Source organism: Natrix helvetica, assembly GCF_964273705.1.
Source record: "Natrix helvetica genome assembly, chromosome: 15".
In the NCBI taxonomy this organism is placed as follows: domain Eukaryota; kingdom Metazoa; phylum Chordata; class Lepidosauria; order Squamata; family Natricidae; genus Natrix; species Natrix helvetica.
The window spans coordinates 3,957,817-3,978,240 of NC_138565.1; the positions used below are offsets into that span (position 1 = coordinate 3,957,817).

The 20,424-nt window shown below is 45.2% G+C and overlaps 1 protein-coding gene across 2 annotated transcripts in view; it reads left to right on the forward strand.

Annotated features, from left to right (window-relative positions):
- MED27 (mediator complex subunit 27) overlaps positions 1–20,424 on the forward strand; it is a 75,631-nt gene that overhangs the window by 21,554 nt on the left and 33,653 nt on the right. For both annotated transcript variants that reach the window (XM_081967314.1, XM_081967315.1), the window contains exon 3: positions 7,608–7,738. In XM_081967314.1, the coding sequence (XP_081823440.1) occupies positions 7,608–7,738 (131 nt within the window). The remainder of the gene's footprint in view (positions 1–7,607; positions 7,739–20,424) is intronic.

The window sequence follows — 20,424 nt, forward strand, 5'->3', positions numbered from 1 at the left end:
CTTTTCTGCAATAGCAGATGCCATTCCTCCCACGCCTCAATTAATTTGCCTCAATTTAATCTGCGCTCAGGTTCCCTGGATAATGAAATGCCGAACGCTTTCTAGTGGCAAAGCAGAGCCGCGAGGAGGGAAGAAGGCGGGATGTGGCGGTGGAGGGGGGGAGAGAGAGCGAGGAGTGTAGGCGACCTGCGAAAATATGCGCGGCCGCCGGATCAATGCCAAAAGGGGGCTTGCGGCCACGCGCAATCGTGGTCAGTCATGGAGAGACCCTGTCAATGAATTCATTTGGAAACATTTAAAAAACAACAACCCCACAGCAGAAAAAGACCTAGTGGTCCATCAAGTTTGCTCTTTTTTTGAGTTTTGGGTTTTCTTTTGTGGTTGTTAGTTGCTGTGAAAAACAGAAAAACTCTCGCATAGAAACGAGGAGACCACAAACAATAAGAAGCATATTTATTTAAATTTATATTTAGACATTGTCTTTTGCAAAAGGATTCTCAATCATGAAAGATTCTCTCAGTTGTGAAATCGTGTCCGACCCATCGCGACCCCATGGACAACGTTCCTCCAGGCCTTCCTGTCCTCTACCATCCTCTGGAGTCCATTTAAGCTCATGCTGACTGCTTCAATGACTCCATCCAGCCACCACCTTCTCTGTCGTCCTCTTCTTCTTTTACCCTCCATCGTTCCCAGCATGAGGCTCTTCTCCAGGGAGTCCTTCCCTCTCATCAGTTGGCCAAAGCATTTGAGTTTCCCCTTCAGGATCTGGCCTTCTAAAGAGCAGCCAGGGTTGATCTCCTCTAGGACCGACCGGTTGGATGGCCTTGCAGTCTGAGGGACTCGCAGGCGTCTTCTCCAGCACCAGAGTTCAAAGGCCTCCATTCTTTGGCGCTCAGCCTTCCTTATGGTCCAAACTTCACAGCCATCCATTGCAACTGGGAAAACCACAGCCTTGGTTTTGATTGGCAGGGTGATGTCTCTGCTTTTTAGGATGCTGTCTAGATTTGCCATCGCTTTCCTCCCCAGGAGCAAGCCTCTTCATTTCTTGGCTGCCGTCCCCACCTGCGGTGATCTTGGAGCCCAAGAAAATAAAACCTCTCTCACTCTTTCTCTCTCCCTTCCTTCCTTCCTTCCCTCTTTTTTTCTTTCCTTTTTCTCCTTCTTTCTCTCTCCTTAATTTCTTTGTCTTTTCTTTCTTTTTTTCACGTCTTGTTTCCCATCAAGAATATTATGGAGTCTGTAAATAGTTTTGAAATGCCAGTTGGTGATATATGGGTCTCTTTAGCACTTCTTTGATTTATGTCCTCGGCGGTGGTGATGGTGGTGGAGAAAAATAAAGCAAGAGAAGCGAATTATAAAGAGGTGGGGGCCACAGCACTTCCCCCCCCCAGGTCTCCTTAAAACCTGTTATTTTATTATTTCTTCAATCCAACTTGATGGATTTTTATTTTATTTATATATATATATATATATATATATATATATATATGATTATATATATGTAAGGGTATGGCTAGCTGATGAGAGCTAATTAGCTCGAAATAGATCTATACTAGTCTCCCTTTATTTATTTATCAGTACAAATACAACAGACACACACACACACATATATATGCAAAAAAATCACCCGTTTTAACGCTTTGAAGCGCTTTAATGGGTCGGTGCTAAATTTAGAACTGTTTCCGGCAGCCAATTCTGAGAGGCAAAACGGTATCCTGGAATTTGATAATGCTGAGACGGCTAAAAGAGAGGAATAAGAGTGTGCCCCCCCCCCCTAGTTTTCAGCAGCCTCATGGGTTTTTCCTGCGCTGGGTCTGATCACAGGTTGTCCTGGTTGTATAGAAGAACAGAGTTGGAAGGGACCTTGGAGGTCTTCTAGTCCAACCCCCTGCTTAGGCAGGAATCCCTACACCACTTCAGACAAAGGGTTGTCCAACATCTTCTTTAAAACTTCCTATGTAGAAGTTTTTGAAGAAGAAGCTTATGGGATGAGAAGCGAAACGTCTTCAAAGAAAAACAAATCAAGTCTCCTTTACCACAAATCCGTTTCCCCAAAAGTGCTTTTTCGGGAGGCAATTGGACTTTTCTTGTTTTCCTTTGAAGACATTTCACTTCCCTTTCAAGAAGCGTCTTCCACTCTGATGGCGGGAAACGGAAGGATTCAGTCAGAGCTGAAGAAGCTTCTGGGATAAGAAACGAAATGCCTTCAAAAGAAAAATCAGAAAGTCCAGTTACCTCCTGGAAAAAAAAAACCTTTGGGACAACCATGGCCAGCATGACTGAGGATCTCCATAACCGCGGGTCAGTTTCTCATTCAATTTTAACCATTATTCTCAGCTTTGCAGAGAGGCGGTTTTTCCCATCCTCAGTTCCCAAGCAACCGTGTTATTTATTTTGCCCCAACATGTCGCCTCCCTTTTAGCTATTTTTCGCTGGTTGATTGACGGTGGAAAAAGTGAACATGAGGTTGGCAGAGTAACAGGGTTAAAGATGCTCAGAGGAAGGTGACGACAACTCTAGCAATGCCACACTTTGCAAAAAAAACCAAACTTCTGCCTAGCTTAACCACAGAAATTCTGGCCTCGTTTGTGGTCGTAAGCCGAGGAGTGCCTTGTCACCTGTAGGTTTTTCACTAGGGTTACAAGAATTAGGTTTTTTAAAAATCTCACCCAAATGGATCTTGATTTATTAACAGCCCTACCCAGGGGTGAGATTCAGCCGGTTTGCATCGGTTTGCCGAACTGGTTTTTGCAAGGACCGTCTGGCCCCGCCCATCCCTCCCTTCCCTTATTCACAGGGGTGAGATTGAGCCGGTTCGCACTGGTTCAGGCAAATCGGATGTTAATTTTGCATCCAGTTCGCCGAATCAGTTGTTGCAAGCTTTCTCCGCTCCTTTTTTCTTGCTAATTTGCTTTCTCAGGTCCAGGCGGGCGTGGAATTTATCTTGCCACCTGATAAGAATACAATTGTCCCTTTACGGTTTGGGGGGCGGAGGGAAACAGTCCGACAACGGTTAAGAGAGTATATAAGCCACCTGCCGATAGAGCCCTTTAAACGAATAAATTACGTGGTCCACCTTAGACACTCAGGTTAAATCTGTTCTGAAGAAGTCTACAATGGCAACATCAATACAGAATTACATAGCAAGTGTTTAGGGATTCCCGGAGCGCTCTCTCTCTCTCTCTCTCTCTCTCCCCAGAAATTTGCTATAATAAGATTCCTTGGGGGAATCTGATTGGCTGTGGCTGATTCAGAGTGACAGGACTGAGCAAAAGGGATAAGGTAAATTGCGATTCGAACCTTCCCTCCTCCTCCCCCTTAGCGTTTTTGCAAGCCCCTTCAAATTTACGGTTGAGGGTGATTCGGGATGCACGTTCCCACGATCCGACATTGTAGGTATGCAGAGAACGGGCGCATAACTTGTTTTCTGTTGGAAGAAAATGGCAAAAGACAAGGCGCAAATTGTTCTGCTCCTATTGTGGCCCCGCCAGCAGCCAGCACATTTGAACAGTGAGGAGGTTGGGGAGGAAGACGGGCCAGTCCTGGAGCGTGGAGAAGGCTCGGATGAGGAGCGAAAGGGGAGTGGAGTTTGCAGGAGACCATTAGTTCGCTTCATTGGTTCCTGACTCTCCCAGATGTCTTGCCAAGTTCTACAGATATGGGCCTGGCAGCTCTCCAAGCCAGATAAGGTCTGTGACCGTAAATCCTCCCTCGAAACACTTTGCTGGATGGGAATGAGAAGAATTCACAGTAGATTAATAAAAGGGTTTTTTGTTGGGACCAGGAGTTTGCTTCAGGCTCTTGTGAACATTTAAAAACAAGAATTTATGCCGGCTTGCTTGCTTACATTTCCACACAGTCCTACAGCCGCCTCCAAATTCCTCCCTAGACATCCTTAAGTGTGGAATCTTAGCACTTGGGGAAGTGATTATGTCATGGAACTCTTTAAACAACGATGAAATACAGCCCAGCTAAATTCGTTTGCTCTCCCCATTGGGCCTTCTATGTTACGGGTTGGCTTGACTAAAATGGTTGCAGTACAGGGAATTTGCCAGAGGTCCCGCGGGCTCAGACAACGTCTCCAGCAGAAAAGGAAGGAGCCCCTCTCTAAAATACCTCATGCATGTTGCTGGGTACGTTAAATAATATATAAATCAGGTTGGAGAAGACCTGCCCATCCGATTTATTAACTTTGACCTTTTTCCCCCATTATAAAGATGGCTTGGTAAATATTTAATGGGCTCTTAACAGCTCTTGACAGTGGGATCTCTGCTCCTGGAAGCCAAAGACTTGTTTGTGTGTGTGTGTGTGGGGGGGGGGGTTCCTATAGGATTAACAAACATTGTTTAATCAAGAGGGGTTGGCCACCCAACGAAAAATACCTTCCGTTTTTAAATATTAATCAGTGGAACAAGTTGCCTCCTGTCGTGGCCTGCCAGCTGAGCTGGAGCAGATTCGGACAGTGAGGAGGTTGGGGAGGAACCTGGGCCAGTCCTGGAGTCTGGGGAAGGCTCGGACGAGGGCTCTGTGTGGGAGGCAGAGAGGGGGCCAGGGCCGTATGCCAGTTATCAGTTGCCTTCGGAGTCAGACATCAGTGAGGCAGAGGAACAGCTGGAGCCTGTTCCCGGTATGCGCATGCACAGAGTTGCCAGACGGAGGGAACCCTTAAAGATTAAGGGTCGACTTGGGAGGAAGGCCACAGGTGGACGATGAATGGCCCCTCCCAGAGGAAATAAAGAGGAGCGAAAGGGGAGTGGAGTTTGCAGGAGTTCGCTTCATTGGTTCGTGACTCTCTGAGACTCCATGCCAAGTTCTGCAGAGATCAGCCTGGCAGCTCTCCAAGCCTGATAAGGTCTGTGACTGTAAATCCTCCCTTGAAAGACTTTGCTGGATGTGAATGAGCAGAATTCACAGTCAATTAATAAAAGGGGGTTTTGTTGGGACAAGGCGCTTGCTTCATGCCTGGATCAGAACAGTATCATGTAACAACATCCAGCATCGCGCAGATCAGAACTCAGGACAAGAAGCAACGAATGGAAACTAATCAAGGAGAGAAGCATCCTAGAACTAAGGAGAAACTTCCTGACAGTTAGAACAATTAACCATCGGAACAACTTGCCTCCAGAAGATGTGAATGCTCCAACACTGGAAGTTTTAAAGAAGATGTTGGATATCCATTTGTCTGAAGTGGTGTAGAGTTTCCTGCCTGAGCAGGGTGTTGGACTAGAGGACCTCCAAGGTGTCTCCCAGCTCTGCTATTCTATTCTATTCTAAAGAGAAATACCTAAGCTTGAAACCCTTTCAAATGAGACATTCAACTACTAGAATGGCTTAGGAAAACTGCCGAAAACCTAGACAAGGATATTAAAGAGCAGAGAAATCTACCTTGCCGGTGTAGTCAAACTGTGTTTTACCCCGCTTCAGTTGGTCCTCGAATAACGGCCAGAATGGAGCTCAGAGCTACTGTATATAAACAGGGAGCAAGCCACATTCGATAGCACTGATGGTGTTCCCTAGTTGGGTCATGAAACGTCTACAAACAACCAAGCTCAGAGGGCACTAAGAAGTTCGGATTAACAACACTGGGGTTTCATTTTTATTTTTATTTTTATTTCCAGTCAACATCTATGTGCACCAACAAGCTTCCTTCCATCCTCTCCTATTCTGGCATTCCCTCTTAACCCATCTCCCCCGAGCACTCGTAGGCCTGTGACGAATCACGATCCATTACTTTAATGGTCCAGTTATTTTCCTCCCTCTGCTCTCCAGCTCCAAAATTGTAATTGCAAATGTGTAATCCGCGCATTATCTTAATTGAGCTTCCGATTATGTGACCCGTATAGTTAAGAAAACCGGGAGCAGTTAATTTATCATTTTTGGATCGGTCCAACAAGCCAGTTCCAAGTCCCTTAAATGATGAAGGCTCTTTCAAGGGGACACGTGCTGACCCTCAGGATTACTGTTAGCTTGATTTTCTCCAAATTGGAAGAAAGATGTCTATGGGATGTCCCTGTGTGCTTAAATATTTGGCCAAAACAAAACAACAAAAAACAAGGAATGAGGAGAGAAACAAAGTTAGTAACTCTCTCCAAGGCCTCTAAATTACTGACCGAGAATCGAGATTAGCCAAAAAAACATGCATTTCCACAAATTAGTTTGTCCCTTAGTTTATGGCTATTCTTCCAAACCCCCCCAAAAAAGATATAATGAGATGGATGGATAAGAGATAGGTACGCAGACAGACAGACAGACAAGTAGATAGATAGAGATAGATAGACAGACGGACAAAGATATGAGAGGCAGACAGACAGACAAATATATGAGTTAAACAGACAGATAGATAAGATAATGGTAGATTGGTAGGTAGGCACTCAAATAGACAGATCAATAGACAGATATAGACAGACAAGTAAATAGACAGACAGACACAGATAGCTAAAGATATAATGAGATGGATGGGTAGAGAGATAAAAGATAGGTAGAGAGACAGACAGACAAAGAGATCAATAGACACAGATAGATATAGATAGACAAGCAGAGAGAGAGAGAGAGAGAGATTAGATAGATAGATTGATAGATAAGATATGATAGATAGATAAAGATATAATGATAGACAGATCTGTTCTTCTGTTGTTGTTATTTTTTTTTATTTTTGGTATTCTGCTTTATTATTTTTACTTTTATTATTATTATTATTTTATTTTCAAGTTGGCAAATAAACGTAATTCTCCTCCCTCCTTCTATTTTCCCCAAAATAACTGGTGAGGTGAGCAGTGCTGAGAGATAGTGACTGGCCCAAAGTCACCCAGCTAGCTTTTATGCCTAAAGTGGGACTAGTACTCCCAGGGACTAGTACTCCCATTCCGGCGCCCAGGAGTAGGGCCTTCTCTGTGATGGGCCCAACCCTCTGGAATGACCTCCCCCACGATATTAGAACTACCACTGATCTCCGCTCCTTCCGCAAGAAACTCAAGACCCACCTGTTCCAATTAGCTGGCCTGGCCCATTTATAGTCCTATTCCTTATCCTCCTGGCAGTTATTTTTAATTTTGGGGTAGATTTTGGGGTAGATTTTAATGTTGTTTCTAATTTTATTATTACTGTACAGTTTGTATATCGCCTCCTCTATGTATATGTATATATATGGTGTTTTTACTCTGACTGTACACTGCCCCGAGTCCCTTCGGGGAGAGGGAGCGGTTTATAAATCTAAATAAAGTAAAGTAAAGTCTCCTGGTGTTGGCCCAAACTCATCCAACCAGTTTTTATGCCTAAAGTGGGACTAGAACTCACGATCTCCTGGTGATTGACCCAAAGTCATCCAGCTGGCTTTCATGCCTAAAGTGAGACTAGAAGTCCTGGTGTTGGCCCAAAATCATCCAACCAGTTTTTATGCGTAAAGTGGGACTGGAACTCACGGTCTCCCACTTTCTAGCCGGGTGCCTTAACCACTGGACCAAACTAGCAATCCTACTCTTATAGTACAATCTTTCCAATGCAAAGTGTTATTGCTGTTACCAAATGTAAGATGAAAGTACCTTCGATTCTTTCCTAGAATTTTGCCCATCGACCTCATGAGCATTTATCATTTGTATTCCTATTTCCAGCTGCAGTATCACACTGGCCTGGCCTCTGGTCTTCTGAATCAGCAGTCTTTGAAGAGGTCGGCGAACCAAATGGGGGTTTCCGCCAAGCGACGGCCAAAGACTCAGCCCACCACCTTGGTGTTACCGCCTCAGTAAGTGTCCAACGTGTGCATGCGTGAATGAAATCTGGTTTAGAAATGGAATCCTGGTTTTGGTGGGTCAGAAGTGCTGGTGGCTTCCATGCCTAAGACAGGACTGGAATTCACAGCCTCCTGCAGATTGCTGCAAAGTCACCCAGCTGGTTTTTATGCCTAAGGCAGGACTAGAACTCACCGTCTCCTGGCGATGGCTGCAAAGTCACCCAGCCAGCTTTTGTGGCTAAGTCTGGGTTAGAATTCTCAATTTGCCAGTTTCTAGCCTTTTTCATTAGACCAAACCAGCTTGGTGCAATGTGGGAATTGGGTCAACCTATTGGGGGGGGGGCACACTGTTAATGGGGGGGGGGGTCCTGCTGCATCTCTGTGACATGTGAAGCCCCTTTCTGGAAGCTCTTGAGATGGGCCAAGGGTATCCATGGACATAGCATCCATTTCTTTCCAGTTTTCCACCTAGCTGCCGTCACCTGCAGACGGACGGATTGCTATGGGCGCCCGCATGTATGTGTGCAGGTGTGATTTTTTTCAACCACCCTCCCCACCCCGACAAAGCCGGCTCTGTGCTTTGTTAGCGAGCTTCTCCCCGTCTCTTCCGATCTGCTCATTATTCTCCATCAGCCCGACAAGAAAAATGGAACGACGGGTGGAATTAAATAATTGCTTAAAACTGCGAGATGAGCTGCGCGTTTCCCCTCCGGACTTCCCTACCGGGCGAGGAAATAGGTTTTGTCTGATTGAGAATCCTCCAGTCGGGACGTGATAACAACAAGGAGACTTTGGCACTTTGGGGGGGGGGGTGTGTCGGGGGGGGAGGGGCGTGGGAATGAGAGAAGAGGGAATAAGAGAAAAAATTTGTGGCATTGCTTTTCGATTTCTAGCCCTGTCTTCGGAGGTTTTGGGGAGGCTGTGGAACGTCTGTGATTGGACGTTGAAATTTGACAGCCCACATAACCAGGTTTCATCATAGTTTGAAAGCAAGGGGGGAGTTGGGCAAGTGGTGCCTCCATTTTATGGTTGAACCATGCGATCCAGACAAGCAGATTTTCCAAATCCTTGGTTAGCCCCCTTCCTGTTTTTTGTTAGGAAAGGATCAAACTTCTATGCTGAGCATCTCGCCGAGGCAACTATAATGAAAACATGATAGAAATCCTTAAAACAATAAATAAAAAAAGAGAGAGAGGGAGGGAGAGGGAGAGAGGGAGGGAGGGGGTGCCATGAATCAGAGACATAAATTGATGGATGGGGATAGATGGATGGATAGGTGGGGGGTGGGTGGATAGATAAAAAGATGGACAGATGAGTGGGATGGATGAATGGATAGATGGATGAAAAGAAAGAGAGATGTGCCATGAACGAGAGATGTGTTATAAATGGGTGGGTGGGCGGGTGGGTAGTTCGCTAAATAGATAAATTTGATGTGTGGTGTGAGAGAGATGATGGATGGATGGATGGATGGATGGTATTGGTGTGACGGACAGACAGAGATAGAGGGAGAGAGAGATGGATGGATGGATGGATTGGTGGGTGGATTGATAGATTAGATGTATGTGTGAGAGAATAGATGGATGGATGGATGGATGGATGGATGGATGGATGGATGGATGGATGGATGGATGGATGGATGGATGGATGGATGGATGGAATTGGTATGACAGACAGAGAGAGATGGAGGGAGGGAGAGATGGGTGGACGGATGGATGGATTTGTAGATGGATCGATAGATTAGATATGTGTGAGAAAGAGAGGGTTGGATGGATGGATGGAATTGGTGTGACAGACAGAGATAGAGGGAGGGAGGGATGGATTGGTAGATGCATTGATAGATTAGCTATGTGTGAGAGAGGGTTGGATGGATGGATGGATGGATGGATGGGATGGGTTTGATGGACAGAGAGAGATAGAAGGAGGGAGGGAGGGAATGATGGTTGGATTGGTAGGTGGATTGATAGATTAGATGTGTGTGTGAGAGAGATGATGGATAGATGGATGGATTGATAGGTGGATTGATAGATGTGTGTGAGAGAGAGGTATGATAGATAAATGGATGGATGGATGGATGGATGGATGGGATTGGTGTGACGGACAGACAGAGACAGACAGATAGAGGGAGAGATGGATGGATGGACAGATGGATAGCTCAGTTCTGGCCTTAAAATATATTTATGTATTCATTTAATCAATTTATATAGCCAGTAAAGGCTTTATTTATGAAAATGGAGGTTTCCCCTGGAATCAGCACTGATCCAGCCTCAACCCAGTCAGCTATGTTTCAATATCATTCCCTGAAATGGGCTGAGGTTTCCCCTCCTCTCCTTTCTTTGCTCTTTTCTTCTCTCTTTTTCTCCCCCGCAAAAAAAGCCCTCCAAGGGCTGTGACTCTTCCCTCTCTTTATGGTCTCCAGAGGTGAGAGTCGGAAACAACTTCTTCAGATTGTAAAAGCATTCAGGAACCAAATTCAGTGGAGAATAGATCCATCTGTTTTATGTCGCTTTCCACCTTGAGCTTATAGCCTTCCACTTCATCAAAAAATTTTTAGTCATTCTGATCGGTTTTATATGCAGCGATCACTCTTGGATTCCAATAACTCTCTCTCTGAGTGGAGCCAAATTTTTGTCATGTAATATGCAAGGCGTGCAGCCGTTAGATCGACGTGCTTAATTAATTTCTCAATTAATGCTTGTTTTATATCTGTAATATGTCATTGGCCATAATAAGGAATCTTTCTGAGCTTTTCCATGGTCATATCAACCTGAAGTAGATTACTTGTGAGCACTCTTTTTTTCTTTCTTTCTTTCTTTTGGCAAAGTACAGCTGGGCCTGTCGGTACAAACCTGGAGAATTTCTTCTGCATCGATAGATGGATAGACAGTTGGAAGAGAGAGAGATGAGATAATGTAGAAAGATTGATAGATGTAGGTAGGAAGGTAGATAGATAGATGAGATACTGTATAGAAAGATAGATGGTTGATGATAGATAGATAGATAGATAGATAGATAGATAGATAGATAGATAGATGATAGATAGATAGATAGATAGATATGAGATACTGTAAGAAAGATAGATAGATAAATATATAGATGAGATAGATAGATAGATAGATAGATGATAGATGAGATACTGTAGATAGATAGAAACAGATTGATAGATGATACATAGATAGATGAGATACTGTAGATAGAAAGATAGATAGATGATATATAAATAGATAGATGATAGACAGATGAGATACGGTAGATAGAAAGAAAGAAAGATATAGCTAGATAGATGAGATACTGTAGATAGATAGAAAGATAGATTGAGATGATAGATGATAGATAGATAGATAGATGATAGATAGATAGATAGATAGATAGATAGATAGATAGATAGATAGATAGATAGATAGATAGATAGATAGATGGGTGACTGGGTGGCTGGAAGGATAGAACAGGGGGATAAATAGACAGACAGACAGGATACAGATAGATTTTACAAATAGATAGAAGGGATTAATGGATGGATGGATGGATGGATGGATGGATGGATGGATAGAAATTTATAGACAGAATTGGTCCTGTGTGCAGCCTTTGTTGCTTTCCTCTATCTGTAGAACTTTGTAGGAATTTTGTACAATCCTAACCATGGGCGCAAACAACTTTCCTGTAGCAAAAAAAAAAAAGTTGCAAATAATATCTGACAAAGTAAAGATTTCTATTCCAGAGAGACCAAAGAAAGCTAAACTTCGAGTTATAACTTCAACTCTTCTAAATGTCTTTACTACAATACTGATTTTTGGCTTTTCTCTCTTTCTTTCCCTCTCTTTCTCTCGCACTCACAGACCCTTACTGGCAAATGCCGCATTAAGTAACAATATTCATTAAGCACCGCCGAGATAATATGCAATAAAAGAATAATCCACAGGCCTCGGTCTCGGCTTCTCCCTGGAAGAGTTAATATAATTAAAGATTAAAATACTGTGTGCTTTTTTCGAGATGGAGATCCCTTTTTTATACAAAAGGGAAATTGCATTAATAAGGAAGAGATCATTTTCCAATAATGTGGGGTATGAAAGGAGATGTTTTTGATATTCTGCTCGTGCGGCTTATCGTGCCGCTCCTCACATGATTGTATTTTCGGGACATTAAATTAGCGAGTGCAAAAAATAACAATTGATTTTTGAAGAATGATACAAGTTGGGGGACGTACCTCTGCGTCTTGGCTCAGTCTATATCAGGGATGTCAAACTCAAGGCCCGCGGCCCCTCATCCAGCCCGCAGTGTCAACTCATAAAGCATTCTTGGCCTGCTCTCGAGTTGCCATAGGCAGGAGGGGAGGGGAGTGAGAACTGACGGAGCAGCTCGGCAGCCACGACTAGAAGCACATTTCACACATAGCTTTCTCAAGGCTGTATCTCAGATTACCAGAGCCAGCCGGAGAGGTGTGTTTTCTACTGGAGAATGTGAGGGGGGAAACAGGGTCATAGTTGGGCCGTAAATTATGTGGGCCAGAGCTGAATTCACTCGGGTACATGCTAACATATTGCTCCTAATAAATAACTGGATTTCTTTTGAAACTTGGCTTGAAGCTCATGAGTTAATTAGGGCATCCCTCAGAACCCTGACACACAGGGTACTTAAATCGGGCCCATCCTGGAAACAGCAAAGGACTATCCCGCCGTGCCTTTGCCGGCGAAAATGGAACTTGGGAGGGTCACACGCCTCGATGAGTGACGTCGAGCTTCCCCCCAAAGAAAATGGCACTTTCCTGCTAGCCAGGGAGCGTTCAAAATTCATGGGGCATCAGAAGCGTGGAAGGAATCTCTCTTTCCGCCGTTCATTTTAAAATCCCTTTTTGGGAAGGTGATCTGCTCACTGTCAGCTCTTCCTGATAAGTGCAGATTGATGTATGACTCCTTGCCATTTCGCCCCGTAGGTAGAATTTCAGAAAGAGAAAGTCAGTGTGCAAAACATCATCTTGAGACAGCAAACTTAGATGGCGCCTTTAAGTCTGGGTCCAGTTTGACCCTTTAAATCACCATTCAGCTAAACATAACTAGGGTAGACTAGCGAAGGTAAGGGAATAAGAAATGATACCAAATTATTTTTGGGTTGGCGGAAATACCATCCCAAGGAAACATAAACTGAGTTTTGAAATATACATCAACAATAATAGAAAAAGAAAGGGAGAGAGGAGGAGAGAAAGGAAGGAAGGGGGGAAAGAAGAAAGAGGTAAGGAGAGGAGGATGGAAGGGGGAGAAAGAGAAGGAGAGAGGGTAGGAAGGGGAAGAGGAGTAGGAGAAAGGGAAGAAGGAAGGGGAAGGAGAGGAGGAAGGAAGAAAATAGAGAAGGGAGGGAGGGAGAAAAGAAAGGGAAAACGAGGTGTTACAAAAGGAGGGAGTGATGGTAAATAAAGCAACCCAAACTGTACATTATAACTTATTAAATGAAATAATAAATATATAAGAATGATAAATGTAAAGAAGAATAACAATTATGTTCCTCTTAAAAGGGTATGTAAGAGAATAAAAAAAAATGCTTTGAAAAAGAAATCACCATTCAGCTCATCCTCAGCTAAGTATGGTTACATCCAGGGCTTAGTACAGGTAGAGTTCTGGACTTACGACAGTTCCTTTAGTATTTATGACGGTTGCAGTGTCCTGGGGTCACGCGATTCCCTTTTGCGACCTCCTGACAAGCAGAGTCCACAGGGAAGCAAGATTCACTTAACAACCGTGTGACTAACAACAACTGATGGAGAAAGAGCTGGTGCCTTGGGAACCATCTGATAAGGGCGTGGGGAGCCTGCAGCTGCATAACAGGCAGAGGATGAAACCAAGAAAGGATCCACCTTAACTTAAATAAGGCCGCAAAAAGAGACAACGAGCGATCTGTACTTTCAAGATTTTGTTACATCTTCATGACTTCGCTGTTCCCCTAAAGTTTCTTGTCTTCTCCCTTCAAATGTCAAGAAAACTACATCGCCAGTTGGAAGCGATTGGGCAGAAGTTGAAGATAGCTGCGATTAAATCTTGATTACCATATTTTTTGGGAGTATAAGACACACTCCCCCCCCCCCAAAAAAAAGAGGGTGAGAATTTGGGTGCGTCTTATACACCGAATGTAGCCAAAAACGAACGCAAGGCACGGAGGAGGCGATGGTCTGTGGCAATCCCTGGGACAGCTGACTGGAGGTATTCGGGGAGGCCGATCCACCCGCCAGTCAGCTGCTCCTGCTGAATCAGGCTACAATAATGTGCTGAAGCTGACTTGGCTGTTCGCTGTTTGCTGCAAGGACATGTCAGAGTTTGCAGCGGCAATCACATTCAGAAAGCACACACGAGTAACTGATTCAGCAGGATTCAATAGCGTCTCTTTATATATAATATAACACATGAAATATACAATACCAAAAGTAGGTTTTCCAACGTGGTAGTTCAGCAGAGGAGAGAAGTTTCACTTTCAGTTTTAGTTTCAGAGATCAGCACAGCCTGCAGCTTTAGTACAGAACAAGCCACGCCCAGGCTCCTTGCTTCGCCTTCCTTGTTGCTCACACAGCAAATACTGTTCGTTTCCAAACAGCCCTCAACTCTCTCACACTCTGACAGGACGCTAGCCAGATGAATCCCACGGATGCTGGTAGGCAGAGGCAGAATTTTTTTTTTCTTATTTTCCTCCTCCAAAAACTAAGGTGCGTCTTATACTCTGAAAAATACGGTCAGTCCTAGAGCTCTCTGCGAGATCGCAAGCGTATGCACTTTGCTCTTTTTCGTAAAAAGAAAAGAAAGGGATTTTGGACACTTAGCAATAATCATTGACATCCAAAAGGAGCACAGATTGCTTTTTCAATAAACACCACCTCATCCCCAGCCGCCTTTGAAGTCATTGCCACATAATTTTCTGCAGAGGATGCATTAAGTAACCCAACAGCTTGGGTACCAGCCAGGCAATGTTTTCACGCGGAATTCTAACGGCAACCTTGAATCGGGTGAGTTAGTATAATGGCTAGGTGGATCGACTCTCTGGATTTCGGGGACGTTCTACCAAGCTTCCTCACCAGATTTGCAACGTACTCCCGAATTCAACACCTTTGGAGAGATTTGAGTTGTTACGAGATGCCACTGATCACCTGTCAAGGGTTCAAGTTGCATTGCTAGTACAACTAGTGGCAGCAGCTACTGGTAATAGGTACCCTGTTTTCCCGAAAATAATAAGGCCAGACAAGGAACAATGGATGGAAACTGATCAAGGAGAGATTCGACCTGGAAATAAGGAGGAATTTTCTGATAGTGAGAACAATCAACAGAAGTTGCCTTCAGAAGTTGTGGGAGCTTTCAAGAAGAGACTGGACTGCCATCTGTCAGAAAACGGGTAGGGTCTCCTGCTTGGGCACGGGGGTTGGACTAGATGACCTACAAGGTCCCTTCCAACCCTATTAATCTGTTAAAAGGCAATCCTTGGGATAATTATGATGAGAATTTACCAGACTCCACAGGGATGTGATAAGTAGCCCTCAACCATAACTGACACCAGAATTCCTGTTGGTAAGCAAGCCAGTTTTAAGCGAGTTCCCAATGTTGTGCCATGGTTGCCATGCGAATCACTGCAGCAGTTAAGTGAATCACGTTAAGCGAATCACGTCGTTAAGCGAATCTGTCTTCTAGAAATTAACTTTGCTTGTCAGAAGTCGGCTGCGAGGGTCGCAGGCGATGAACAGATGACCCCAGGACATGACAACCACTGTAAAAACATGCTGGTTGGCCATTCTGGATTTTCATCGTGTGTCTCTTGACGGTCGTAAGTGCGAGGACGGGTCATAAATCACTTTTCCCGGTGCTGTTATCGCTTCAAATAATGGCCAAATGGATAATTGTGAGTCAAGGGCTAATGTATAACTTGGTGAATTTTTTTACAGCTCCATCCCTCTCCGTGAGCTTTTGTCGTTTTGTTCTGCTTTGACTCCCGGCCGGCATTACTACGGAAGCTTTTATTTATTTTGGATGGGCAAATATGTCTCTGAATTATGACTTATAAAATTGTCTGGCTCGCAGCTCCAGCTGTGTCAGCGATTTCTCAGGAAGGAGATCATTCATCTGGAAAGCGGAGCCCTTTCTGTCTTAATAGAATTGCAAATGGACTAATAGCATCTTTGGAGCAGGGAGCCTTGTGTGCAAGAGGCATTTTTAATCTCGTGTGTCAAGTCCCACGTTGGTCAGGGGACCAATATATTCTCCTTTATTCTTCTGCTCTGACCGAGGCTTCCCCCAAAAGCACAAGGCAGAGTCCTGGTCCCAACAAAATCCCTTTTATTACACGAAGGTGAATTCCTCTCATTCAGATTCAGCCAAGTCCTGTCAAACGGTCTTTCAAAGGAGTATTTATGACCACAGACCTTATCTAGCTTGGAAAGCTGCCATGTAAGTATTTTCCAAATGGGGTGCTGTGCAAGGAAAGAGTCTCTGAGATTCACCGACAGATCTTCACACTCCTGAAATGAATTGACCGAACGAATTGTTTCCTGCAAAAGCCCACTCCCCTTTCGCTCCTCTTTTATTTCCTACGGGAGGGGCCAATCACCTTCCACCTGTGACTTTACTCCCAAGTCGAGCCTTATTTCTGGGTTGTTCTTTTCTTCTGGCAGCTCTGCACATGTGCACACTGGGAACAGGCTCCAGCTGTTCCTCTGCCTCACTGCTGTCTAGCTCTGTAGGCACCTGATCACTGCCAGACGGCCCTGGCCCCCTCTCTGCCTCCGACATAGAGCCCTCATCCGAGCCTTCCCCAGACTCCAGGACTGTCCCACGGTCCTCCCCAACCTCCTCACTGTCTGACTCTGCTACCAGCTCTGCTGGCCGCTGGCGGGCCACGACATTTTCAAAGTTTCCTAGGAGCACAAGAGAGCCCCGATGTTGCATAGCTTGTTGACTCATTAAAGCCGCAGCATCTCTCGCACTCTCTCTCTCTCTGCAGCCGTTTTTCAGAAATGGATTGGAAAACGTTCGTGAACGAGGGCTTTCCAAACTCAGCCGTCAACATCTGTTTGCAACAGACTCTTCTTCTGACATTACTCTCAAGGGAAAAACACACACAGCCTACGCCGCCCCCCCCCTACACACGCGCACGCACAGAATTCCGATAAATTGTCAATTTTTCTCAGAAAACGACGTTGCAATCGATAGAAGCAGCTCTAAACCTTTTTAAGATGCTAAGACTGTTTTGCATTCTTGGGAGATTTTCCCGACTTTTAAAGGTTACCGCCTGCTAACGCTTTGGTTAAAATTTGTGTTTTTTTTAAAAAAAAGACGAGCTTTTGTAAAAAAAAAAAAAAACAATCAGAAAAATATAAATGTTCTTCTGCCGTTATCGATTAACAGATGGCTGATGTGGCTTTGGCAGTAGACGCATTCGAGCTACGATTCCACCCCTATGGATTTATCCTTAAAAGTTATTTAGTGGAAAGGTATGTCAGCTTACAACTATTTGTAGGCCCGCTCTGTAAGGGGAGGTGACTAAATGAGGACCCCGTTTGCTGGAGGCAAGACAGACAGTCCTTGACGTAACGACAGGTCGCTTAGCCACCATTCGAAGTTAGCGCAGCATTGAAACAAAGTGATTTATGACCATTTTTCACACTTAACGACCATTGCAGGAGCCCCCTGTGGGTCATGTCATTCACTGTCATGTACATTCAGATGCTTGACCACTGACTCACCTTCACGACCGTTGCTGTGATCCCAGGGTCACGGGATCATCTTTTGCAACCTTCTGACCAGCAAAGTTGACGTGGGAAACCAGATCCACTTTAACATGCAGGGATTCACTTAACAACCTTGGCCCGAGAAGTCCTGAAACGGCGGCAAAACTCACTTGACAAACATCAGACTCAGCCACATGGATTTGGGGCCCAAATCTGCGGTCATAAGCCAACTACCCGTATGCTGACTCTGTAAACCGCTTATCTGTTGTGGCCCGCCAGCGGCCAGCAGATTCGGACAGTGAGGAGGTTTGGGGAGGAACATGGACCAGTCCTGGAGTCTGGGGAAGGCTCTGACGAGGGCTCTGTGTCGGAGGCAGAGAGTGGGCCAGAGCCGTCTGACAGTTATCAGCTGCCTTCAGAGTCAGACATCAGTGAGGCAGAAGAACAGCTGGAGCCTGTTCCCAATTTGCGCATGCATAGAGCTGCCAGACGAAGGGAACAGCTAAGGGACAAGGGTCGACTTGGGAGTAAAGGCACAGGAGGACAGTGAATGGCCTCTGTTAGGCATGTTCTCCCATAGTGAATAAAAGAGGGGAGAAAGGGGAGTGGAGTTTGCAGGAGACCATTAGTTCATTCCTGCATTCTTGCCAAATATTGCTGTGTCTGAACGATATCGTCCCGGCCACTTTCCAAGCCTGATCAAGGTCTGTAATTGCGAACTATCTTGAAAGACGGTGAGAGAGGAAGGACTTTGCTGGAGAGGAATTCACTATCAATTCAATAAAAGGGGTTTATCGGGACGAGGACTCAGCTTCGTGCTTCTGGGGAAGCCTAGATCAGAACATTATCCTCCGTTATTGACTCCTGAATCTCGGTTTAGTGTTGATCTTAATCTCTCCGCATGCAAGTCAGAGACTGAAAAACGAGGGAGCTATTTTTGTCCGAGTCTCCATGAGAACTGACCAATCTTTTGTGGGGGGGAGGGAGTGGTATGTGCGTGCGGTTGAGAAGTAGATTTTTTTTTGTAGGCTCGCGCTCGGATTTCTTCCTTCGGCAGGATATTGGAAAACAATATTAACATTTTTTTACAGAGCCGCTCTAAGCCGGTTCCCCAAGAGGCCCGCTTGCCTGTCCCTTTTCCCAAATCGCAGATTCATTTCCCTCAATTTGATTCCTTCCTCGCCTGGGTTCCGACGGACCCCCGTTTACTCTCTCCCTCACTGGGTAATAAGCAAAATTTCCTCTTCCCCCCTCTCCCCAATAGCCCTATCATCCTTCCTTGATAATTCCGTGCAGGAACGCGAGTGTTTCAAGGTTCATTATTCACCCTGCCTTTAAAAAAAAAAAAGAGGATAGAAACATCCCAGGTACATCCCAGCTGCCAATTCGGGAGCACTTGAATCGAAGCCAGCGTAACAAACACCGTGAAGAAGACTTGATTGATGAAGGCCTTGACAAAAACCATCGTCTCCTTGTCTCTCCGTCTAATTTCCCTCTTGGGAGGCATCAGCGGCGCTGTTTGTCCCTCTTCGGAACTGAGTCGTCCAATTAAGCTGGCACCATTTTCCAGCCCTAATCGGATTGCGCGCAAACGGCTGTTAATTACCCTTCCTTTCATAAACCTTTGGTGCACTTTACGGGTGACTCCTCAACGTACGACCGCAAATCGAGCCCAGCGTGTCGGGGTTCCAAGTAACAGACCCAATGCCAACAGAACTCCGCAGCCAAGGTGCTCTTCAAAAGTCCAAATTTATTGGACTTTTGAATTTTATTGAATTTTATTTTGGCTACAAGTCCCCAACTTTCTCTATTCCCCCCTCCCATTCCCACAGCTCCAACGCAGTCCTGAAGACGCTCCAAAATGGCCTCAGGGTTGACATAGCATTTATCTTGACAAGAGAAAGATTTGCTAAGCGAAATTTCGCCCCGTTTTACGAGCTTTCTCGCCACCCTTGTTAAGGGAAGTGCCGCAGCGGTTAAGTTAGTGACCCGGCTGTTAAGTGAATCGGACTTCCCCCTTGATTTCGCCTGTTAGAAGGTCGCGAAAGATGCGATCCCCGGAAACACGGCAACGGTCATAACGGCATGCCAGTTGGCAATTTTGATCATGTGACCTTGGGGATACTTAAGGCGGGAGTAGAACTCCCCATCTCCTGGTGATTGGCCCAAAGTCCCCAGCCAGCTTTCATGCCTAAGGCAGCGCTAGAACTCCCCGTCTCCTGGTGACCGGCCTGGCCAGTCTCCCACTTCATAGCTTGGCGCCTTAACCACCAGACCAAACCGGCTCTCTTGCCCTTTTCGTCAGACGCTTCGGGGATTATGGGTGCTGTATTCTGACACAGATAGGGTATGCCATGGAGGAAACACGGGCAAGACTTAATGGGTGCTCCTCCTTTCCCGTCTCTCGTTTTGCCAAGTTGCAGTCTGCGGAATTAACTCTTCTTTGTTCCAGTGCCAAATTGCTCATACGGAGTCTGGATCCGGCGGTCAGCAAATTCCCTTCCCGTCCCCATCTGATCATCTGTCTGCAAGGGCCATGACAGACGAGGGTCCTCCCAGCCCCCATTAAATCCTCTTCTATTTAAATCAAGCGAAATTCTCATCTCCATTTGAACATTTCAGTCCTTCAGCAGTCCGGATCCCCCAATACATCCCCCACCCGCTTAAATGGGATTGATTTTTCTAATTGGCGTTAATCAGATAGATATTCTCTCCACCTTCCTGCTCTATTTCAAGAAGAAGCAGGGGTGGGTTCCTGCCGGTACGGTATGGTGCGGTTGGCCCGAATAGGTAGTAACTCCGCCGGACGTGTAACCGTACTGGTTCTATCCTTGGCGGCGCCATCTTGAATTTCTGTTCTTCTTATAATAAGCAATATATATATATTGCTTATTAAAGTTTGCCCACTCCCAACATTTCTTTTCCTCCAAAATCTCAACCTGGGTTGAGCCTGCTCCTGATTTCTCGTTTCTCCTTCTTTCGGTTTCTCAGCTTTACACTTCGGAATGTG